The sequence below is a fragment of the Bos javanicus genome, chromosome 3, assembly GCF_032452875.1.
Source record: "Bos javanicus breed banteng chromosome 3, ARS-OSU_banteng_1.0, whole genome shotgun sequence".
Taxonomy (NCBI): Eukaryota; Metazoa; Chordata; class Mammalia; order Artiodactyla; family Bovidae; genus Bos; species Bos javanicus.
In genome coordinates this window covers 49,914,621-49,940,802 of record NC_083870.1, presented here as the reverse complement: position 1 = coordinate 49,940,802, position 26,182 = coordinate 49,914,621, and the positions used below count along the sequence as shown (strand labels likewise).

Here is a 26,182-nt window from a genome sequence, read left to right as displayed (position 1 = left end):
TGGACTGCAGCACTCCAGTCCTCCCTATCCATTACCAACTCCCGGAGTTTACCCAAACTCATGTCCACTGAGTCAGTGATGCCATCCAACCATCTCATCCTCTGTTGTCCCCTTCTTCTCCTGCCCTCAATCTTTCCCAGCATCAGGGTCTTTTCCAATGACAATTTTAGTGCATATGCCTAAAAATACATACTATTCATGGTCACTTTACATTACTACATACAAAATATTACTTTTAAATTAAGTTTGACTGGTAAGATGGTCTCCATTGATCCTATCCTCTGGTCTTCATGCCCTTAAGTATGGGCTAGACCTAGTTTCTTATAATGAAAAGAACCTAACAAAAGTGATGGGTGTCACTTTCAAGATGAGATTACAAAAAAGGCTGGCTTCTCTCTTGTACTTTCTCACTCACTCATTCTGTTGGAAGCTAGTAATTGGTTGCTATGAGCTGCCCTATAGAGACGGCCATGTGGCAAGGAAGTGAGGAAGGCCCCTGGCTTATAGCCAGAAAGGAAACTGAGTCCAGTCAACAACCTCATGAGCAAGCTTGGAAGGAGACCAACCTCAATCAAGCACACAGAGGAGACTGGAGTCCCAGATGACGGGGACTGCAACATTTTGAGAGGCCTTGAGGTATCCAGGTGCAGCAATAGATAATACAGTCAATATTGTCTGTTCTAAAAATTTCATGTAAAGGAAATAATGTACTTTCATGTCCAGCTTCTTTCACTCAGCCTATTACCGAGACTCATTCATATTACTGTGTATGAAAGTGAAAGGGAAGTCGCTCAGTCCTGTCTACCCTGTGGACTGTAGCCTACCAGGCTCCTCTGTCCATGGGATTTTCCAGGCAAGAATACTGGAGTGGGTTGCCATTTCCTTCTCCAGGGGATCTTCCCAACACAGGGATCGAACCTGGGTCTCCGCATGGTAGGCAGACGTTTTACCTTCTGAGCCACCACGGAATTCCAAAGTACTATAGATATTGGTATATGTCTTTTTCAGATAGATGATTTCTCTTGTATGGATGTGAAAGTTGGACTGTGAAGAAGGCTGAGCACTGAAGAACCGATGCTTTTGAACTGTGGTGTTGGAGAAGACTCTTGAGAGTCCCTTGGACTGCAAGGAGATCCAACCAGTCCACTCTGAAGATCAGCCCTGGGATTTCTTTGGAAGGAATGATGCTAAAGCTGAAACTCCAGTATTTTGGCCACCTCATGTGAAGAGTTGACTCATTGGAAAAGACTCTGATGCTGGGAGGGATTGGGGGCAAGAGGAGAAGGGGACAACAGAGGATGAGATGGCTGGATGGCATCGCTGACTCAATGGATGTGAGTCTCAGTGAACTCCGGGAGTTGGTGATGGACAGGGAGGCCTGGCGTGCTGCGATTCATGGGGTCACAAAGAGTCGGACACGACTGAGTGACTGAACTGATCTGATCTGAAACACCTAGGAGTGGAGTTGCTGGGTCACATGGTACATTTTGTAAGAAATCTAGTAATTTTTCATAGTAGTTGTACCATTTTACTGGACCATGTGAGAGTTGCTTCCTCTACATCCTTGCCACTACTTGCTACTGTCTTTAAAAATTTTAGCTACTTTCGTGATATTTCATTATGGTTTTAATTGGCATTTCCCTGATGACTAATGATGTTGAACATCTTATATGTTCTTACTGAGTATTCATGTCTTCTTTGGGGGAAAAAAAATCTGTCCTAAATTTTGCCTAATTTTTCTTGGGTTGTCTTAAACTGTAAGAAGTTCTTTAAACACTCTGGATACAAGATCCTTATCAAATGTATGATTTTCAAGTATCTTATCCTGTTTTTAGGTTGCCTTTTGACTTTCTTAATGGTGTTTTGACTTTCTTGATGGAGGTTTGAAGTTTTTAAAAAAATTTATTGAAGTGCAGTAGATTTACAATTTTGTATTTTTACTATACAGCAAAGTTATTGTTTTATATATACACACACACACACATTCTTTTTATATTTTTTTCCATTATGGCTTATCTTGAATGCTGTTTTTGAAGTTCAATTTAAAAAAATTTATGTCCAATTTATTTTTCATAAGATTTATTGCATATATTTCATTGAGTCTGTGGCTCACATTTTTCATTTTCTTGACAGTATATTTTTAAGAACGTAAGATTTTAATTTTGATTAAATCTGGTTATTGATATTTTCCTTTATGGTTACTTTTTTGGTGTTATTAGAAAACTCATAAGCCAGTTTTCATTTTCTTGCTTTATTCTAATTCCACACATATCAAAATGAATCAAATATTTCAAATGAAAAAAGAGACCAGAGGGAAAAACAGATTATTTCTAGGGAAGAAAATCCAGATTCTCATTAGCAAGAGTATAAATGCTGGAAATCAATGGAGTATTATATTCAAGATGCTGAGAGAAAGTGTTTGGAAACTTAGAATTCTATAATGTCAAATGACCATTTAAGATTGTTAACAAAGACATTTTGAGACAAACAAAACCTAGGAAGTTTACTGCCCAAAGACCTTTAGTGAAAGAATTACTAAGGATATAATTAAGAACAAAGTAAATGTGAATGGAATAGGATGCAAGAATCAATAGTGAGTAAAGAAATAGAGAAAACAAAGCTAAGTCCAAATAAGTGATGCTTATTGTAAAACATGAACCTTCTTAAGATAATGAAACCAAAACACAGACCAAAATCTTGTAGAACATTTTATACATTTATTCATTGCTCAGGGATACATATTAAGGTTTTGTCTGACGTTTCTGGTAGTGAAACTACATAAGACATACTCTAACATGTCTAGGGGACTGGCGCAAGTTTTTGTCTTTTATAAAATGTGACTTTTCAAACCTTACCTACTCTTGTCTCACTAGAAGCCATTCCTTTCTATCTGATAAGAATAAGCTCTTGAAGAAAGTGTTTTCACTGAATTTCTGAAGTTTATATATAAACTGTTTCATCATTCAGTATAAGTGTATTTATTGAATATAAACCAGGCACACCCCACATCCCACTCTATGACCCTAACTCTAAGGCTAGTTTCTTCAGGGAATTTTTCTTACGTATTCTCACTCTGCTTCCCAGCAGTCCCATTCCTTCCATATGACCCTACTCCCCTTTCACGGCTTTTATCATTAACAACACATGCAGCCCTTTATTGCTCTTGTTCACATTGAGATCTCTCTCGCCCCTCAAATATACTTATCTGCTCTTTGAAGAGAGGGCTGTTTTCATCTCTTTCTGCCAACACCTTGCACAGTGCCTGGCACACAGCAGGCATTCAATACATCTTTATTGAATGAACGTATGAATAACTTTATGGCTTGGAAGTTTAAATTTTTATCATAATTTATTTCCAAATCATACTCAGTTTGAATTTAAACAGTTCAAAATCAATGTTTCAAGATGCTTACAATTATTGCAACAACTCAATTAAAAAATATACAACTTATACTTTAAGTTCATAATATAGTTAAAATTAAAACTTATAAATATTTAATGATGCATTATATTTTGCCTTTATAGTATACTACTAAAGACACATAAAAGTAGAATTATCTAATTAAAACATCTCCCCCTCCTAAGTATATTTCTTACTCTGAAAACTATAAAAAATTAATAAAAGTTATAGTACATATTTTTAAAAAATAAAACTCACATATTGTGTATACACACACACACACACACACACACTATCTCTCTCTCTCTCTCTCAACTGCTTACATTCCTAAATATTGAATCTGGGTGGAAAAGTTAGAAAGACTTCTAAACTTTCTTAAGTTTAAACTTAAGAAGTTCTAAACTTGAACTTTTTAGGTTCTAAAAAGAGACACAATTAAATGAGCCTTAGACCTTTATCACTGAAAATCAAGATCCTATTTCAGTTACTATTAGGCTGTGGTAGGGAAAAGTCTTATCATTTATTCATAATAGAATAACTTCACTTTTCATTTCACACAGCTGTCTAAATGTTCCTGTGAATGGAAAAATTATTATCTGTTATTCGTGATTCAATTTCTAGCAGTGGTTGTTGGATGCTCTATTATCATACTGGCACAATGTGGTCTTCAGAATTCACACTACATGAAAACACATTTTATAAGACACCTGGGTCCTTTTTTAGCCTACAGTTTCTTAGATGAGAATTCAAAACAGACTCATTACAGAACAAATTACAAGTTACAGCACACTATTTTAAAATAAGGCTCCAGTGTATTTTGGACATATAATAATAAGCTGCAGCTTCTTGTCATGTTTACTGGAAAAAAAGTTATATAAATTCTTTATACCTTGGGTCACTGGATACACATCTCCCCAGAAAAACAAATCTGTTATATACACTATTGCTCACTTAGCTTTCAGTTTTAAGCAATTATTTGGTAGTATCATCACTCTTTATTTTATGGCTTTTTAAACATTAAATCCTTCAATATTTGAAAGCATTCACTATATTCTGACAGTTCACCAAATAAAGAAGTGAATATCAGCTTAGAAGATAAAGCCTTAAAAAACCAGTTTTTTAAAGAAAGGTTATTCAAGGACAGAAATTAAAGGTATAGAAGCAAAACAAAAAACACATTTAAAAAAAGCCATACATGATCTTCTTCATGAAATAAATCTATAATATTGGTTCCTTGTCAAGAGTTGGTGAAAAAGCACACAAAAAGGTCCCCCTGAAGTCTGGATATATTGGCAATATACGTTTTTTTTTTTTTTTTCCTGTTTTCAAAATAACCTTTTAAAAATCCACTTTTGTAAGCCTAGGGTTTTAAAAAATAATAAATGTGATATTTAAGTACCTTGTTAAATATCTTGCCCAATTCACTGTATAGGCTTAAATTAAAATGAGCATTTAAGACTTATGTTACATGAAAAAAATGTACATTTCTAAATTAAAAAATTAACTATGTATACTTAATAACATTACATACAATTAATATAAAGGCTACAGAAGGCTTTAGGAAGCTGAAAGTCTAAACAAGTTTTAGCAGGTGAATCAGCTGATTTCACATTACAATTCTAATCAAATTATCCAACTACTGCTACTGCTAAGTCGCTTCAGTCGTGTCTGACTCTGTGCGACCCCAGAGACGGCAGCCCAGCAGGCTCCCCTGTCCCTGGGATTCTCCAGGCAAGAACACTGGAGTGGATTGCCATTTCCTTCTCCAGTGCATGCAAGTGAAAAGTCAAAGTGAAGTCGCTCAGTCATGTCCGACTCCTAGCAACCCCATGGACTGCAGCCTACCAGGCTCCTCCATCCACGGGATTTTCCAGGCAAGAGTACTGGAGTGGGGTGCCATTGCGTTCTCCGAATTATCCAACTAGTAAACCACAAAACCTTACTTAGGATAGGAGAAGAGTCTTGTTTGTTTATATAATATTGATTTTTAATGTGTTTATTTTGAATATGGAATCACAGCTCTTTTCCCTAAGCTGAAAAAACTTGGGCAAATTAGTTTTATATGAGTTACATACATGTGTGTAGATGTATATGTATGTGTATGTGTGTGTATGTATATATGTGTGTATGTATAAATATATATATTATCATTAGCTTAGTTTTACAAACCATATGTTAAAATACATGGTTTAAAAGTATTAATTGAGATACAAGAGATTTAAAAAAATTTTTTCAAACTATCTGGGTCACAGATACAAATTTATAGAATTACAGAGACCAACAGTATATACCAAAGGTCACAACTTATTTGCTATTTTCTGGTTCTTAACCTAATGAGGAATCATATTAAATAATACACAGTCTCTTTTAGCTTTAAAGTTTTGGTTATACTCTTCTGCTTTTCAATAGTTAAGACTGTATCTCAAACAAAGTTGTCTAAATAGACAACACTGACCCTGAACTAAAGATTTTTTTGACCTCTTTTCTGGCTTTTAGTCCCTTGTAGTTGGTTACTAGAAGGGAACAAGTATGGCATATTTACTTAATTGTTTCTTCATCCCTGTGCTCCCTCCTTCCTCCTTCCAGAGCCCACAGTGCCCAGCACACGGCAATCGCTCAATACTTATTGAATATTCGTGAATGAGTAGAAAGAGACTAAGGACAGATTGAGAATTAAAAAGAATCTAGATGTGACAATAGCTGCTTTTATAAAGTCCCCAAACAATAAGATCAAAGCTCCTAGTCTCCTTTACATATTTACTTTGGTCTGTCCTTGTAATAAAAGCAAGAGCAATTATGGCACAGAATTCAGGTTAAGTCATTGCAGGTAAACTACAAGCAAGGACACATTAAAAAATGTAAGTTTCCATTCATGTAGAGAAGAAAGGACTTTTATTTACACTATTAGTAGATCCCAGCTACTCCAGTTAGTCTGAGATATAATCATCTTATCAATGACAGAAAAAATATCTTCCAGTATTTCAGTTTTAACAATTGTAATTAAACTGCTTAGTTATACTATAGAGTAAGAAGCAATTAATGAATTTTTTAGAAATAAAAAATATGTATATATATTACCCTGATGCCTAGGCCAAAATATATCTAATGACAAATTTTCTTGATTGCTATTGTCATAAAAATAAAGGGAAAATATATTGCAAGTATATTCTTCATAGACAATTTCAATTAGAAAACAATAGTTTAATGAAAACAATATAGTGGTTCATGTGAGTGAACTGATATGGAAGCAAGAGAAGTATTCAAACTTGACAGATAACATATTATCAAATATAACTAAAGAATATCTGCCTCCATGACACACTTACAGGCAGTAATTAGTTTTTTACACAGCTCAATGTTATCTTATATTCAAGGAAAATACAGGTCAGTAGGTTATGATCCTAAGCTGCAGTTACGAACCCTTTCTTTTAGCTTGTAAGATGTAGCCTTTTGACTTGATAATTCCTCTACTTTTAACAATGACTGAGTACCGCAGTAGCCACAGAGGCACCCACTCGTGTGCTCGAATGTCAGGGATGCTCTCCTGAAGTGCTTCTTGGAAACTTGCTTCAGAAAGCAGTTCTTAAAACAAACAACAAATAAAAACCCAAATTGTTAAACTTGAAATCAAAGCACTTTACTATGTAGGTAAGCATTTAAATACAACAAAAGAAACACCTCAAAACTGAATATTTATCCTCAATGTGTGCTACGAATACGAACCAGAATATCAGAAAAACCCAGGTAGTTCTTTAGAAAGTATCTACACCTGTAACCCAGCCAGTTCAACTCATAATTTCTGGTGAGAGGAGCCTGAATACTTGTGTTTTTTTGACAATCTCCAGGTGATCCCAATGTGCAGTCAAGGACAATAAAGAAAAAGGACAAAAGGAAAAATATGGACCATTTCACTACCGTGTATTTCCATCAAACTACTTTTTCCGTATATATTTATATGTATGTATGTATCCATATCTTAAAAACCAGAAATCATACTGTAGTTATAGCCTAATTTATTTATTTTTTCACGTATATTATGGATAGTTTCCCATGTAATTATTCTGTGAAAGCATTTTTCATAATTCTTCCAATATTTTATAGATATAATTTCTACATTTTCTTATTGTTGGCAAAAAAAATAGGTTTTTCCTAATATTTTGCTAATAAAAATAAAGCTTGATGAACATCCTTAAAATGCATGCCTGGCTATGGAACGACAAGGTCAAAGTACAAGTACCTCTGGAAGGTTTGATACATGGTGTATTGCCAATCGCTTTTCAGAAAGACTGTGCTTCACACTTGATACTGGAGTGCCAATCTTACCATATCCTCACCAGCAGCAGCAATCATTTAAAAAATCTTTCCCGATGGTTATCTTTTAATCTGCATCTCTTTGATGAAATCATTATTTTCTAATTCTACATTTATATCTAAGACCTCTACCATTGCTGATTTACAACTCCCCTCCTCACTTCTTCCTCTCTAGTCACACTGGCCTCATAGCTGTAGCCTGAAATCCTCAAACATATTTCTACCTCGGGGGCTTTGAATTGGCTGCTCCCTCTTCCCTGAGCACTCTTCTTCAAGACACCCACATGGCTCTATCCCTTCTTGGAGGTCTGTGATTAATGTACCCTAGGACAGAGGCCTCCCCAACCGTCCCATATAAAACAACACCCCCTAAGCTGGGCACTCTTCTTCCTCAGGCAACTTTTCTCCATGGCACACACCACCATTTATCACATTCAACATTTATCTTATTTGTGTCTCCTCCCATCAGAATATAAATTCCATGACAGCTGAGATTTTCCTGCCTTGGGCCTGTATTTCTAGTACTTAGAATGCCTGGCACATGGTCTACTGAAGAAATCAGTCAATATGGAAAGATTCCACTTGGGTCAGAACCAATCCTACAGATAGGGATTAGATGACCATCTATGCAATATGATTTGGGAATGTCAAAAGAACCTGCCTGCCCCAAAATGAACTGCTGTGATATCTGAATAACATCAATACTAAACTCTCAGTAAATATTAGCTCCTGTAATGTGCCAGGCACTTTTCTAAGTACTTCACACGTATTAACTCTTTTAATCCATATGTTAACCCCAAGAGATGGATATAATTCTCCTTTGCAGGGGGAAATCGATGCAGAGACATTAGATAACTTGCCCAAGGTCACACAGCTAGTAAACGTAGTTTTCATAAATAAAATGGTAATTTCCCAAATATTTCTGTTCGTGGATCTGTTTTTCAGATTGTCTAATCGAGGAACCCTGAGGGAATGAGGCATACTATAGACTTAATGGGAGTGAGGAGAGGAGTAAGGCCAATAAAAAAAGGAAAGCTCCTAAGTCAGAATCACATACTTGACAATTGTACTCTGACTGTAGTTAAACTGTTACCACAACTTCTAGGACAAAGAATAATGGAAAATAAACCTTCCTGAGGAATAAGGGTAATTATAGAAGAGAGGAAGGCCTTTAGGTGACTTATAAACAAGATTCTATTTTAGATGACAAATAAAGTTAAATGTTTTACAACTTGCTTGCTTAAAAAATAAATCCTACACAAAATCAGAAAACTGTTATTCACTAACTACATTCTTTTAATTCAACTAATGTTAAATCTTTAGAATCAGTAAACATGACAAAACTTTTAAGAGAACTGCTTCATTACAGATCAAAGTGTCTGAAGCTCCATTTATAGTATATGCAGGATCAGACTATAAATTCTACCTAAAGGGTTTAGAATTAAATTAAAGAGATATCCTAAAGTCAAATTACACTGGTAAAACAAAACCACACTCTCTCCAAAAGGATTAAATTTCTCTTCTCCTATACATATGTAGTATATTTTTCCATGATGATGTATTAGCACATAATCCACATGCCCACATTTAGATAAATGGAAATAAAACACTAGACACCTTAGACTTTTCCTATTTCCTTTCCCACTGGAAAAAGAATTATGTGTTTTTCAAGTGGAGCTCAAATGGGGTACAGGCTCATCGATCAGGTGTTTGTAACAACTGCTGTTGGTGATAATTACAGTTGGAAGAGCCTCGACAAAGTAAATAGAAAAATTATATAATATATGCCAACACATAGGAATTTAAATTTTAAATAGCTTATATTTCAGAACAAATCAGCACAGCAATTCTTTGTTGGATTTTCACTAAAATGACCTTTTTTTAAAAAAATGAATCTAATTACTTATGCATGAAAGCTCTGCTAGAGACGGGAGATAAAAGTAACTATGTCCTATTCTGCTATGATTTAAATGGAGGCTGATAAGAAAGTAAAGTTTTGGACCTGAAATACTACAATACTAATGTTTCAATCAGAGAGAAAGTGGGGAAAAGACTCCAAATTCACTCAGGACCTAAGTCTAAGTTCAGACTTCAGGCTAGGCCAAACTGGGTGACCTTGAGGAGTTTCTTAAACTCTAAGGCTCTATTTCCTCATCCATAAAATGTCCAGTTTCAGTTGTGAGAGTTATAATCTCTGAGGCATGTAGCATGCTGCCTAGCATTTGAGAAAGAATAACTATTAAAACTCCTCCCCCACTTCCTATAAAACAGTAAAAAAAAAAAAAAAATGAGAATGAGGCAGACTGTTTATAATAAGGTTTAAGAAGTTATCCATAAGCATCCTAAAAATAAATGGAATCACACCACCTATACAAATGCCATCTTTTTAGAAATGAAAGTAAAAACTGAAAGCTTTTCTTTAGGAATCACCTATAAAATAAAATTTCCTCCAATTTTTATTAAATGAGAACTTCTATAAAAGTGAAAGTGAAGTCGCTCAGTCATGTCCGACTCTGCGACCCCATGGACTGTAGCCTACCAGGCTCCTCAGTCCATGGGATTTTCCAGGCAAGAATACTGGAGTGGGTTGCCATTTCCTTCTCCAGGGGATCTTCCTGACCCAGGGATTGAACCCCGGTCTCCCGCATTGTAGGCAGACGCTTTACTGTCTGAGCTACCAGGGAAAGTGTCATAGAAATTTGAAACTTTCACAAGATAGCTCTCACTTGACTATACCAAAAAGAACTATCTCATACTGCCTGTATATTTACTTAGTAAAACCCCAACTCTGCTCGCTATGAAACTGTGAAAAAATGAAAATGGAAAAGACTGCTAGTAACTAAAGTGTAAAACACTATCCTCCCAGCTTTCCAACTTATCTTGTAAAATGTTGATAAAAACGTATCCTACAAAAGGCAGACAAGCCATTCTCATTAATCAAATAAAATTTCTGATTAACATCAAACATATATGTCTTGGTAGTAATGATTAATAAAATACCTAATCAAATACCCATCCTAAGATGCTTAAGTTTCAAATTAAATTTTATCTGCTGCTTTTTCCAGATATTTATCCTCTTTAATTAAGTGGCCTTTTGGTGCAATCTCTGCTGTACTATATTATATGTGACACTACTTAGAGTATCTTACAAGATCTTCTCTGTGTAGCTTAGTATTTATAAATCTGAGCAGACTGGATGTTCAGGAAGTGATCTCTTCATTTCTTTTCCCATTGGTACAAAGACAAAATTAAAGCTCTCTGAAACTAAAATAAAGGCGTATGTATTTTTAACTATTAAGAATATTTCTAGGTGACAGCATTGTATCTTTATCACTATACAATTAAAAATTAAATTTTAACAAGTAGCTTCTTATAAAATAAAAGCAACTGATCAATCTCTACAAATGAAAATCTCAGTCTTACCTTTTGGATCATTATGAGTCAATAGCTGTATGTCAAACTGTTTAGCAAATGCAGTCAAATCAGGTGGCATCACACAGCAGGAGGCAAGATTAACTTGATTACTATTTGGTTTTACCTAGAAGTGAAAAAGAAAAATCATGACATCTCCTTTAAATTAAGTACTTCGAAAAGTATAAAGCAATAAAAGGACTCAATTTTAGAACATATGAAATATCACATTTTACAGTGCTTCAAGTTTATTTTTACATGAATTTATTTTTTACTTTTACTTATACTTGTGCCTGGAGAAGGCAATGGCACCCCACTCCAGTACACTTGCCTGGAAAATCCCATGGGCGGAGGAGCCTGGTAGGCTGCAGTCCATGGGGTAGCGAAGAGTCAGACACTTACTGAGTGACTTCACTTTCACTTTTCACTTTCATGCATTGGAGAAGGAAACGGCAGCCCACTCCAGTGTTCTTGCCTGGAGAATCCCAGGGACGCAGGAGCCTGGTGGGCTGTCATCTATCGGGTCGCACAGAGTCGGACACGACTGAAGTGACTTAGCAGCAGCAGCAGCAGCATACTTGTGCCAGATTTTTTTAAATTTATTTTTTAATTGGAGGATAATTGCTCTACAATGTTGTGTTGGTTTCTGCCTTATATAAAACCATGCAGATCAGTCATGACTATATAAGTATCCCTTCCCTCTTGAGTGTCCCTCCAACCCCACCTCTCCATCCCACCCCTCTAAGTTGTCACAGAGCCCCAGGTTGGTCTGTGTCATAAAGTGGCTTCCCACTAGTTATCTATTTTACACATGGCAGTGTATATATGCTTCCCAGGTGGCTAAGTGGTAAAGAATCCACCTGCCAAGCAGGAGATGCAGATTCGATCCCTAGGTCGGGAAGATCCCCTGTAGAAGGAAACAGCAACCCACTCCAGCATTCTTGAGGGGGAAATTCCACGGACAGGGGAGCTTGGTGGGCTACAGTCCATGGGGTCCTGAAGAGTTGGACATGACTTAGGGACTAAATAGCAGCAGGAGCAGTGTATATATGTCAATGCCACTTTCTCAATTCATCCCACCCTCTCCTTCCCCTGCTGTGTCCACAAGACAATTCTCTACATTTGTATCTCCATTCCTTCCCTGCAAACAGGTCTATCAGTACCATTTCTCTAGATTCCATATATATAAACAAATGTTTGTGTGTGTGTATATCTATATACGCGTTAGTATATGATATTTGTTTTTCTCTTTCTGGCTTACTTCACTCTGGAACAGTTCTAGGTTCATCCACCTAACTATAACTAACCCAAATTCATTTCTTTTATGGCTGAGTAATATTCCATTGTTTATATGTACAACAACTTCTTTAACCATTCATTTGTCAACAGACATCTAGATTGCTTCCATGTCCTGTCTATTGTACATATTTCTGCAGTGAACATTGCGGGTACATGTGCCTTTTTTTTTTTTTTTTTTTTTTAACATGTGCCTTTTTGAATTGTGGTTTTCTCAGGGTATAAGCCCAGTAGTGGGATTGCTGTGTCATATGGTAGTTTTATTCTTAGTTTTTAAGGAATCTCCATACTGTTCTCCATTGTGGCTGTATCAATTTACATTCTTACCAACAGTGCAAGAGGGTTCCCTTTTCTCCATATCCTCTCTGGCATTTATTGTTTGTAGATTTTTTTGATGATAGCCATTTTGATTGGTTTGAAGTAATACCTCATTGTAGTTTTTATTTGAATATATTTATTAATATATGCTTTTCTGACTCATGGTACTGGTAACAGGAAAGGGAAAAATAGCTCTAAGGAGAGGGGAATAAGCCAATATATTACTACACTATTCAAAAGTCTCATGCTAGAACCTGCCATCTAATATATCTGCCTTGAAAACAAACATGATTCTAAGTGTGATGGTTCCACCTAGAAAGGAGATATCTTAGAGGATCAAATACAAATGACACGTATATTTAATGCTGAAATATATAATATGGTTATTAATCATATACATTTGAAAAAGAGAAGAATTAGGTCATTTCTAATAGATGCTCTGGTTAATTTACAGATACATTTCAGATCACCCAAGTGATCTTAGCGATTCAGCAGAATCTTAGCCACATTCTGGCTATCACCAAGTCAAAGGGACAAGGAAGCAACTTTTTCTCCAGGTTTTCCTGCCCAGAAGAAAATAAAAAGGCTGGGGATGAAGTAAAAGGAATAAAGAAAATACAGACAGTAAAGGTAAACTACTTGTAAGCAACTTCCCTAATAATTGTGTAGGTTATTAGGCCAGAGAGTGGGAGTCATTAATTTATGACTCCTACTCCATATCAAGTTATGTGAACTGAAGGTCTTACATGTCTTTAAATAACAGGGCAAAATATATGTTATATATGATATTCTCTTACTAGAACCATGGTCTAATAATACCTAAAGGAAAACATAATATTTTTATCACATAGTTCCAAAACTGAAGGAAAGAGCCTTAATTCATTTGGCTATGAATGTTTCAACACACATTTTCTAGAGTTTTCTGTCAAAGTCTGCCTCAAAATCCCCATATTTGGAACAGGCCCCCCACAGTGGTGTCTGCTATGTGCATGATGTTTAATGGGACGCAGCAAAGACTGTAAGGGACAGGCTGCTCCTGGGGTGCTCGGGATGCGGACGTCCTTTACCTGTGCCCACTGATATAGCTGCTCCAACTGGGTTTTGTCCAGATCAGAGGTACCAATAGCAACAATCTTTTTGCTCTGAACTAAGTTTTGTAATTCTTCCCAGTAAGGCTGCAAATGTTCCAAGGAAAGATTAACTCCATCTTCAATAGGAGGTGAAGCAATGATCACAGAATCCAGCTGTGCAACTCCAAGGACTGAACAGGCTGATGCAAAGGAAAACACAAAGACAAACGTTTGTACGTAATAAAGGCAAGTTGTTTCTAATGTCCTTTCTCCCCCACTGAATTCTACCCATAGTTCACTAGTATTCTGTGTAACAGATTATTTCATTAGGTTTCATAATTTACCTGTCATGTATAACATTTTCATCTTTTTCAAAACAACGAGTGTCTGTTCATCTACTTGGTCTGTGCAGCAGACATGTGGGTTTCCTTGACTTGCCTCATTCCTGGGGAAATTCACAACTACTATAGGCTCCATGTTTCCTAGGCCCCAGGACTTTTTGGTAGCTTCTGACCTAATAGTCTATAATTGTTGGGTGTGCTGTGCGAGCATGCTAAATTGCTTCAGTCGTGTCTGACCTTTGGGATCCTATGGACTACTAGGTTCCACTGTCCATGGGCTTCTCCAGGCAGGAATACAAGAGTGGGTTGCCATGCCCTCCTCCAAGTGATCTTTCTAACCCAGGGATCAAACCCAAGTCTCTTACATCTCTTGCATTGGCGGTGGGTTCTTTACCACTAGTGCCACCTGGGAAACCCTGTAACTGGTAGTCATAGCAAAGAGTAAGCTTGAGACTATGAAAAACTGAATTTATGGCCTTAACTTACACATTAATCTAGGTGGCTCAGTGATAAACTGTCATCCAAGCAGGAGATGCGGGTTCGATCCCTGAGTCAGGAAAATCCCCTGGAGGAGGAAATGACAACTCACCCCAGTATTCTTGCCTGGGAAATCCCATGGACAGAGGAGCCTGTCGGGCTATACAGTTTAAGGGACTGCGAAAGAGTCAGATACGACTTAGCAACTAAACAACAATCGATGTAGATAACTTCTTAGTTTTTATAAAAATGAGTTTATTTTTAACAATTTTTGTTCCTTCCATAGTTATATTAAACAGCTAGTTATTTAACTGTTCAATCTATGTAAATACGAGAAGAATGTTTTAAAAGAAAAAATACTCGTTAATTATAATGCTATATAGTAACCTCACCATGCGATGAAAATAGATAAAAATGCTATTTTTGCTGTTATTCTTTTGATATTTCACCTGTAGTACTAAAAAAGTTAAGAATATGACTAAAGAGAATTTCTATCTCCAAATATATAGTTCACATGTAATTATGTTACATCTTTTACATTCCTCTTATATATATTAAAATATGACCTTACATTGGTTGATGTGATTTCCACAGAAGCCTTAAGAAACTAGGCTAGAACTTGAAAAGGTAAAATTGCAATGAGCTTATTTTATTTTTAACTAGACCTGAACACAAGATATAATTAATACACTTACAGTAATTTAAAATTCACTATGAAAATAAAAGTTAAAGTTTTGCTTACCCATGTCGACTGCATTTCTAGTTGATGATGAAGAGTTTGATCCTACAATGAACAGTTTTGCTGAGTGACAAAAACAACAAAACAGATTATTATATTTGAATAACATTCTACTACACAGCAGTAACACTGCTAAAATACTAAGAACAGATAATCCTGAATGAATTTTTTCCTTCCCTAGCTGCATTGTTTCATAGTTTCAAGACCTAAAAGTATAGTTCCATGGTAATTTAAAAAAGATATGCTAGTTGCCAACAAGTATCTGATTGTCAAAACAAAAAGGCAAATATTAATTCTCCTTTATTGGAAAAGCAGGGCAGATAAATATAGAAGCATTCAAAATATATATTTTTAAGAATTAAACATTAATGGAGCATATTATATACCTGGGCTTTCCTGGTAGCTCCATCAGTAAAGAATCTGCCTGCAATGCAGGAGACCTGGGTTCCCTCCCTGGGTTGGGAAGATCCCCTGGAGAAGGAGATGGGAACCCCCTGCAGTATTTTTGCCTAGGAAATCCCGTGGAAAGAGGAGCCTGGTAGACTACAGTCCATGAGGTTGCAACAGTCAGACACGACTTAGTGACTAAACCACCACCACATTATATACTTTCTCCAATAAACTAAAGTCTATATAAAGATTAATTAAATTGCTTGTAATGAGAAGAAAATTGAAAAAACAAAACCAAAAAACCCAAACAAACAAATATCCCACAATTCTACTTTCCTAATACAATCATTTTCAATTTTAGACAACAGTACCTTCAAGTTCTTGGTCATATGAAACATAGTATATATTTTGTACTTCTATGTATTTGGTTTATTACCCTTATGTAACAAATATTTTTTTTATATTTCTATGCAATATTTAGGTAAGCTGCCAAGAGTCTCATCTCCCAAAGCAATTACTGTTTAGATTTTTACATACTCTGTACTTTTCTTTTGCTTCTTTTTTGTTTTGGCTCTGTAGCTTGTGGGATTTTAGTTCTCTGATCAAGGGTCAAACTTAGGTCCTTGGCAGTGAAAGCAGAGTCCCAGTCACTAGACTGCCAGGGAATTCCCTGTACTCTGTACTCTTAATGAATAATATCTATGGTAACTCTCTGTTCAACTTTATGCCTGAAGCATTTCTGAAGATCAGAAATGTAATTATGAGTCAAAGGATATGATTCTTTTGTTAGTCTTGTTTTATTTATCTCTTACTTAAAAAAAAATTGTCTCAGGTTACCAGACCATTAAAAGTTAGAAGTTGCTCTCCTAACAATATAGGATGCTATTAAAAAAAAGATGTATATTTTTGCTAATTTGATACATAACAAAATGAAATTGAAGCTCTGGATTGATTTGACTCAACATTATATATATTGTATATATATAAATATGTATATATTTACTTTGTGTAATAAACTCACTGTTCAAAAATCTAAATTTACTCAACAAATAGGTAGAGTAATAGGAAAGCAAGAAGAGAGAAAATCATAAAGGGTAATAGAGAGAAAACAGGGTTAATAAAATACACTTATGTAAAGTGCCTGGCATTCAATATATACAACAAATTTTCTTTGTACAACATTTCTTGTTGTCATTTCCTTTCTACTGCTGGATAATCTTCCTAAAATATTGCTTTCCTCATGTTACTTCTCTATCTAAAAGCTATCACAACTTCCTTACCAGCTGAGAGTCAATCTTCACCACTTTGCTCCAACTCAGCTCTGTAATTATATTCTGTGAAAACCCTCCCCATCATTACCCCATTGGCTATGAATTGGGTGTCATTTGAGATGGTCTCCTCTTTCCAAAAGAGGAGGCATTTTTAGGTAGGTGAAGAGAGGAAAGCTCTTGATGCTTATCAAAAGTCTCAAGCCTTTCAGGAATCAAGGACAACGTGTTAGAGTTCCAAGATGGATCTACACCATGATGAATTGCAATACACCACAGAGAAATGCTGCTCTGATGACCTTTTCAACACAAACAGGAATGTGAAATTAACAAAAAGAAATGGGTTCTGTAGTCAGGCATACCTCGATGGACTCCTGGTTCAACCATTTACTTGCTACACGACAGCTTTCAAGTTATTTAATGTCACTCGTGTAATGGGGATAATAAACCTACCTTGCAGAATTGTTTTGAAAACGCTATAGAACAAATATAACCATAATGTGGCAAGTACAATCTCTGGTATAAAGTGAGATTCAACAAATGGTAGTTATTAGAGTCAATGCTCTAATTCATCTTACGTGTTCATCCTAATAAGAATAATAATAAAATGACAACAACTACAACACAGCCACCAATAGTAATAAGTAACAGTTACCTGGCACTTTACTTTGTGCCAAGAACCATGCTATGTGTTTCTTTTGTTATTTCATCTAACTCACAAGGAAGCTTAAGAAACAGGTGTATCCCCATTTTATAGATAAGGAAACTGAGCTCAGAGATGTTAAATCAGTTGTTAGCCCTAGATTATGTCAGTCAGTAATCTGCACATCCAGGAATTTCAATCTAGTTAAGCTCAAGTATTTAATGACTATGTTATGCTGACTGTAAGCTGAGAACAAGAACGGCTTTCATTCCTTGAACTTAACACTATCTCTGGAAAGTAGCAGGAGTCCCTCCACCTTTGTTGAATGGGTACAGTATGTATTTTATTTTTCTTCATGTGACTTGTTGCCCAGACCGGTTTCCCTGCTCCCAGGGGACCTCAGCCATTGCTTAGTAGTGTCACACCAGGAAGGGAGGACTTACGCTGGCTTCCGGTGAACACGGCTCTTAAGCCTTCCCTTTATTCTTTCTTACACCTTCTGCTACTGCTCTGATTAATAATGTCTCACATAAATTAGTGAGAACAAAATGAAGAGGTGAAGTTCTATTCTGCCTTCACTAAAGTAGCCAACAGTGACCTCCTATAACTCCTTCTTTAAAGCTGGCTATAAATTATGTTATAAAGAATCTCTATATTTCCTACACTGAGTGATCGAGTTACTTATTACCAGAATCAAAGAAAGGCTTATCCCCATGCCTAACAAAACCTATTATCCACTGTAAAACAAAATGAACTGTAAAGGCTGGACTTTACCAGAAACTTTCATTTCTTCTCTTTCATCGGGATTTATCTTTTCTACTGCATGAGATACAGTACATTCCAAGACATCTGGAAACTCCTATAATAAACACATGATATTTACAATAAATATAAAATTAATGTTTTTACTTAGCTATGTATTTTCTATTGTCCATAACACTCTTTAGAAGCAGAGAACACATAAGACAATAAAGTTCTTTACCTGATTGGCTTCAGAAAGTTTATAATGCCCTGAAATAAAGGTAAAGTGCTGTGTGTATATATGTGTGTGTCCATTTTCTGGGAAAAAGTATCTCATTTTGATGAGATACTCAGGGCAGGGGTGAGGGAAGGATGTATGACCAAAAACAAATGAACAAACCAGCAAGCAAACTGGGCAGTAAGTGAAGAGTGAGAACCATTAATACAGTCAATACTTCTACTCAGAAATCAATGAAAAGTGGTAATTTCCTTCTGGATATTGACATGTTAAAAACTTCCCATATGTCAATCACAAACATTTTAATCCAAAATATATTTTTTTCTGAATGCAATGGAAACAAAGTAAAGGCAATTCCAATGCATAAAAATGAGTAGTTAATGAGTGAAATGTAAAATATTGGTACATAAAAATCACTAACATGCTAACATTTATAAAATTAAAACAAAGTAAACAAGATTTTCCCATAATTCTTGAACATAGAATGCCTGACCACATGTTAAGTATTTACAAGTCAAGCACAGAGTGAATGGTCACTTCTGAGAAAGGAGACTGATTGAAGACATTAGTGAATGTCTGCCTAGCGCCTTTAGTTACAAAGTTGCAGTATGCTCAGGGAAACAATTATTTTTAGTACCTGTCTACTTTTTAAGTAGTCTCTGTAATTTGTGACAAGCCTTTGGCTAAGCTGGATTCCAAAGAGTGGTTTACATACTGTGTTTTGTATATTAACATTTTTGATAATAGCCATATACTGATATTCAATGAAACACTTCCTTACTGTTTCATAAGTAACTGACATAAAATTATTTTTAGCAACTATGTTTTGCTTATAGTCTACCAAAGCGATCTAGAAACCAGAACTGTTTGATAGTCATTCCTCTACTAGACCAAATATAAACTGGAACTAAATACACTCTGAGAAGACTGTGGAATCTTAGTAGCTTGTCTTACTGAAGAGTTGACTACAGAGTTGGATTTTCTCTTTCATGCTTAAGCCTACTGGGTCAAACTGCCATTTCAGCAAATGGACCACAGTGATTTTCATGCTAGTTGCCTATCTGACTTCCTGATCAAACCTGAGAAAATTAATTTCCTGCTTATTACACGATATCTTCATTCACAGTTCACTCACCCTGATCAAATCTGGGCTGATTTGGGAACTCCACTCATTTAAGGTCTTTTGAATACAATCTCGAAGCTGCAAAAGAAATGCATTTTGAAACTGTTAACTATACACTACACTTTTTATGTACTTCTACAATGAAAAAAGGTTGAAATAAACCTTCACCTAAAGTTTTTTTTAAAAAAAGGACTGTATTAGTCTGATAAGTAGGAAAAAGAAGATACCCATAGGAAATACGATACAAACCAAAATTTTAATTCTACAAGGTTTTGTTTCCTTTAACAAAGATCAACTTATATCTGTTTTTATCCTACTCTTAATTCTCAAATGTTCTTGACCTAAAGCAGTAATCTAATCATTTAAAAAGTATTTTTACACCAATGAAAATTTAAGTAAACTTTTGAGATGTAAAAGCATTCATAAAGAAACAAAATTTCAAGAATAAGGAAATTTATAAGTGGAGGAACTGTAATCAAGCCCAGGGGCAGCTGACTAGAATGAACCTTAACCACTATGTGCCTACATGAGAATCACCTGTGGTGTTCAATGAATGTTTAAATTCCTGAGCCCCATCCTAGATCTGCTGAATCACTTTCTAAGGGCAGCAAAACTTTCATTTTAAGAAGCATCCAAGTAATCAAAATGTACTCTAAAGTCTAGAAACCACCATAGTCGTATCTCACAGGAGTCATCTTGCATAAAGTCAGTTCATATAAGTCATTTCCTAACAGGCAGGTAGACCTTAGACCTGTCATCAATGTTTTCTTATACAATTTCCTTACACTAACATTGTAGTATTCTGTAAATTCATTCAAGTATCTAGTTATCTTTTATCTCTTATGACAGTGTATTTCCAACTTATTTAATAGTGGTCCAAAATAAGACATACACTAACACAGTGAGTACAGACGTACATACATATAACAACAAAAATTCACAACGTAGTATTTATGCTTACTATATACCAGATAGTCTGCTGACTTCTACGAGTCAGAAAAAAATATGTTGCTCCATGAATCATTGAACTGACTTCTGACCACAAATGCGCCAACACTAGCAGTTTGAAATCACTGCCTTATAAATACCAAGGGCACAGTACTTTGCATTCTGTGGGCAATCAATGAAAAAATAAATGAGTAACTAGGAGCACATCCCTGAATTGCAAAAGCACTTTCCTAACACCAACAACAGAGATTAAACTTCTGAACTCACTATCTGATCTCTGAGTGCTTATGATACAAACCGACATAAGAACTTTACTGCTTATATTTCAGTATAGATAATTACAAGGGGCAACTGGTTTATCAAGAGCTCAGAATCACCTATTTAAGATTTACAGTATATAACAGTAATTCATGTGCTAGCCACAATAACCCACATGAATTCAATTTACAGGGTCTATATATTTATAATCAAATTTAAGTCATTAAATAAAAAATGATTAGTTGATAATAATTTTAGACAGAATTACAAGTCAATATTCTCTGAAAAAATTAATAAAACTTGAGGCAGCAGGAACAACAATTCTATCAGGAGTGCTGTGGCTCAAGTCATGGGAGAAATTTTAAGAAATTTTCCTCTGGTAAGATGGTTAACTGGTGGAAGGCTTTCCAGATGAATTTCTCAATTCATAAAGATAAGTATATTTTCAGAGTGTTCTCTCCCTTCTGTCAGGACAAATTATGGAACAGTCCAATGTTATAACAATATGAGAAATTCACTCACTATCACAAACTGGGTGATTTTTAATCTTTTATATGTTATCTATACTGAATGAACATTAACTTTATACTTTTTTGTTCTCTGCTGTCTTCATTCTTACCACACATAGTATCATGGAAGATGAGCATCATCATAATTTAGTGTATCATTAGATCTGGAGTTGTATAAGAGTTTTAAATAAATCCTACATGATCAAATACCTTAACAACAAATAACTGTTCAAAACAGTCCAATAATGGCCCATTTAAAACACAAGATTTTATTTCAGAAAATTACAGTGAAACAAAAAATCTGGGCAGAGATTACAGAATAATTAAAAAACAAAACATTAGACTAGAAAAGACCTTTTAGGAAATTTAATGATCTCTGGTTTACAGCTCTCGTTGCTGCAAAGTTCTTTACACAGAAACAAAACACACCTCTCCTATTCTAATCACGTTTTCTCCACATATGCTAGCACCAAGCTTTCCTCAAAAGTTTTCAGATTTCTTAATTTTGTCCCTCCTTCACCTCACCCAAAATAAAATACACAAATCACAGTTAGTCTTTTGAAGAATATTTTTCAAACTGAGGGGTGTAACTCATTACTGCATTAACAAATCAAGGTTTTAAAAATTAAAATAAGAAAAAATTAGAATACATAGTATATAGTAAACTCTTTTCATAAGATTGTATGTGTGTGTGTGTGTGTGTGTGTGTGTGTGCGCGCGCGCGCGCGCGCATGCAACCATTAAATGGACTGTCAAGGCAAAATGCTTTTTTTTTTTAACTGGGTTTACAGTCAAACTTCAAACTACTACTTTAGCATGTGTTGAGTGAGATAAGAGAGAGAAAATGTCACCCAGTACTATCTATGTGCAAAATGCTGTATTGAACCATCAACCCTGGAGAAGTTAAAGGTCTAGTACAAACACAGAAGTGTCTATCTTTGGGAGAAAAAGCACAAGTGAGGGTGTTTAAAGAAAAAAAAAACAAGAGAGACAAACTGAGCTGCATCCTGGACACAGAATATAGTATGGATTCTGATTCCTATTAAAGTTGCAACCAGGAGTTACCATCCCCCGATTGGTCCTCACTGCCAACAGGAGGCCTGGGCACGGGTCCAACTCATACTCAGAGGGATGCTACTGCCACTACCTAGTATATCACCAACATCTTACTTAAAACTGATTAGGAACACAGTCGGTACCATCATAATCGACATAGCTTAGGAATTTTTTCTTTTAATCAAGATTTGTTTTATCTCTCTGAACCAGATGGCAAGGGAGATAAATGCTTGCATGGTGTTTCATATAGGATCTTTTATTCCTCACCGTGACCTGCTGATGATATAATCCAACTTTCAAGTCATGGAAATAGGCTCGCGAGGGTAACTTTCCCAAAGTCACAGAGCTCTTAAATTAAAAGTTTGTTTTATTGTTATTTTTTTTTAACACTAAAACCCGTCCTATATCACCAACATGCCTCAGCAATTAACTGTGCGTAATGATCGACTCTTCATTTCAGGAAGGCCCAGCGATGTAACAAATATTCAAGGAGAGTATAATTCCAGATTATTCCCTGCCACTTCAAAACAGTGGTCAGTCTTTAGCCAAACTAATCTTCGGCAAGAGAAATACATACCTTTTTCCAAAGCCGGATTTGAGTGTTCAGTCATTTGCCTCACAGCCATAGAGAAACTACAGTCAACACCCTTAAAGCTAAATGGATTATTACTACTACCTCATCTGAGTCTTCAGCAAGCTAATCCCCCCAATTTTTCTTTACCTGGACATCGTGGGAGAAAGGGAGTGAGCTAAGGAGGGGGACGAAGCGCGGGATCGGCCCTCTCTGACCCCTCGCCCGGGAGAGCGATCCAATCAATAGGTTCGAGAGTTTGGTCATCAGCCGGGAGCACTGACAAGAGGCGTCACTCCTCATCAAGTTGCACCTGCCGAATTTGTAAAGACGCAGTGGCCCCCAACAGCAGGTTCGGACGCGACATCGAGCAGATAGCAGCCCCGGCTTCCTCTCGCAGGCGGAGCCCAGGTGCGCGCCTCGCCCACGTCCGCCGCGGCGCCCGGAGCCCGACCACCCGCCCGCGGAGCCTCCCGGCCCGGCCCGCGGCCTGTCCCTGGAGCCGGTCTCAGCCGGCGCGCTCGCCGCTCTCACCTCCTCGCTGTGCGTGGACGGACACTTCTTCCGCAGGCGGCCCCAGTTCAGCAGGTTCCCGGTCTGCAGGTGCAGGGTGCTGGCCCGCGCCAGGAGCGCTCCGGCCGCGCGGCTGTCGGTGCCCATGACAGCAGCCGACGGAGCGGGCCCGGCGGTGACCGGGCCGCAGGCGGGGAAGGAGGCCGCCCGTAGGACGCGGTGCCCGAGGCCGGAGAGCAAAGCGCGAGGCTGCTCGCCCCGCGCGGCGAGACCCCGGCCTGCGCTCGGGCCCAAGGACGACCCGGCGGCGGCGGAGCTGCGGCCGGGAAAGACGCACTGATGGCTGCGGCTCTCTGCTACAGCGGCCGCCGCGGTAGAGTGGACTCCCAACTGAGGAGCCGTTTCCTGGAAGACAATGACTAAGCAGAAATTGCGGCGGAGAAAGTGCTTCGTAACCGTTACCCGTCCCGCGGCGGCGCCGGGCGGGGCGGGGCGGCGAGCGGGCTGCGGGGCGCCGGCCCGCGGGTGACTGGCCCTCGGCCTGCGGCGGGCGTGGCGCCGGGCGGCAGGCGGGCGCGCGGCGGAGAGATCGCGGGGCACGCGGGGCGGGGCGGCATGGCGCGGGGCCCAGCGCGGGGCCCAGCGCTCGGCAGGGCTCCCCCTGCCGGCCAGAGGGCGGTGCGCCGGCCCGCTCCACCTTCCACCGGCTGCGCTAGCAGCCTCACTTCCCAGCCAATGGGCTATCACGTTGGTGATAGCCCTAAGATACCGCTTTAAAAAGAGAAAGTACCGAGGAGTTGAAACGCCCGCCGGTTTCAATTCTCAGAAGCAGTTCCTTTCCCTTCTTAAGGGCTTTCCCCCAAACTGCTCATTTTTCTTCACGTCCATTGATTAAAGGTCTATTGATTTACTCTATTTGCTGGCCAGTGTGTGAAGTCAAAGAGTAAGACTTAATCTCTGCCCTTGAGATTCTTCAACTGTAGTTCCCGATTCGATTTAAGTATATGAAACAGTGAGTAATACTGTAAGAATATCATAGTTTCCAAATGAGATGAAAGAGAATGCTTAAACTGGTGAGATCAGGGAAGATATGCGCTGTTCCCTTAGAGTTTGTGATTCTTTCAGTTCAATTCAGTTCAGTTCAGTTGCTCCGTCGTGTCCGACTCTTTGCGACACCATGAATCCCAGCACGCCAGGCCTCCCTGTCCATCACCAACTCCCGGAGTTCACTCAAACTCACGTCCATCGAGTCGGTGTGATGCCATCCAGCCATTTCATCCTCTGTCATCCCCTTCTCCCCTTGTCCCTAATCCCTCCCAGCATCAGTCTTTTCCAATGAGTCAACTCTTCGCATGAGGTGGCCAAAGTACTGGAGTTTCAGCTTTAGCATCAGTCCTTCCAAAGAACACCCAGGACTGATCTCCTTCAGAATGGACTGGTTGGATCTCCTTGCAGTCCAAGGGACTCTCAAGAGTTTTCTACAACCCCACAGTACAAAAGCATCAATTCTTTGGCGCTCAGCTTTCTTCACAGTCCAACTCTCACATCCGTACATTATCACTGGAAAAACCATAGCTTTGACTAGACGGACCTTTGTTGGCAAAGTAATGTCTCTGCTTTTGAATATGCCATCTAGGTTGGTCATTTTACTCCTATTAAATTTCATATGTAGTAGACTTGGTAGGAACCGCGAATTTAACATTTGCTGAGCTTTCCTCGACACATTTTTGCTTTTGTTGAGAGTAGTCAGATATATTAAACAGCAAAAACATAAACCTGGGTGGCTTGCAAATCTGACTTTATCAGGTACTGGTTAGTTTAACTTAGACAAGTCACTTAGTGTGTTTCACTTTCTCCCGTTTCTGCGGTTGATAGTTTAAACTTTGTAATATTGCTGATAACTATTTTTGAGCTACTGAAATAGCTAGTTCCCAGTGTTCCACCTAATACAACACTACTACGTTGGGTAAGTGTGAGGACTTAATGAGAGAACTTATGACAGCCGGCAGTACAGTACTTGGCTCATAGTAAATGTCCAGTAGGTGAGGTCACTTAGAAATACTGACTCTTCTCTTTCCCCCTTACAACCCACTTCTCACAACACTGGCAAGTTCATGATGTACTTCACAGCAACATCACTGTCATGTTTTTAAAATCTACACTTAGAGGGGAATTTCTGGGAGGTCCGCTGGTTAGGACTTGGCACTTTCACTGCGGGAACACAGGTTCAATCACTGGCGGAGGAACTAAGATCTTGTTGGCCATGGGGCATGGCCAAAACAAAAATTCACATGTGTAAACCCCTTTGGGCTTCCCTTGTAGCTCAGTGGGTAGAGTCTGCCTGCAATGTAGGAGACCTGGGTTCAATCCTGGATCTCCTGGAGAAGGAAATGGCAACTCACTCCAGTATTCTTGCCTGGAGGATCCCATGGACAGAGGAGCCTGGCAGGCTACAGTCCTTGGGGTCGCACAGAGTCAGATAAGACCTAACGACTAAACCATCACCAAACTTTACTCTTCACAGAGTAAACTCAGTAAACTCAGATAGGTGATTTGTTGAA

The 26,182-nt window shown here is 37.8% G+C and overlaps 1 protein-coding gene across 1 annotated transcript; it reads right to left on the bottom strand.

Moving 5' to 3' along the window:
- Window positions 1–2,695: 2,695 nt before the first annotated feature.
- GCLM (glutamate-cysteine ligase modifier subunit) lies at window positions 2,696–24,193 on the bottom strand. The gene is made up of 7 exons (XM_061411150.1): window positions 23,643–24,193; window positions 19,779–19,844; window positions 18,439–18,523; window positions 15,367–15,426; window positions 13,804–14,006; window positions 11,135–11,249; window positions 2,696–6,982 (listed from the first exon to the last, which is right to left on the bottom strand). Exons 1-7 carry the CDS (start codon window positions 23,766–23,768, stop codon window positions 6,813–6,815), a joined length of 825 nt encoding a protein of 274 aa, XP_061267134.1. The 5' UTR covers window positions 23,769–24,193; the 3' UTR covers window positions 2,696–6,812.
- Window positions 24,194–26,182: the final 1,989 nt, after the last annotated feature.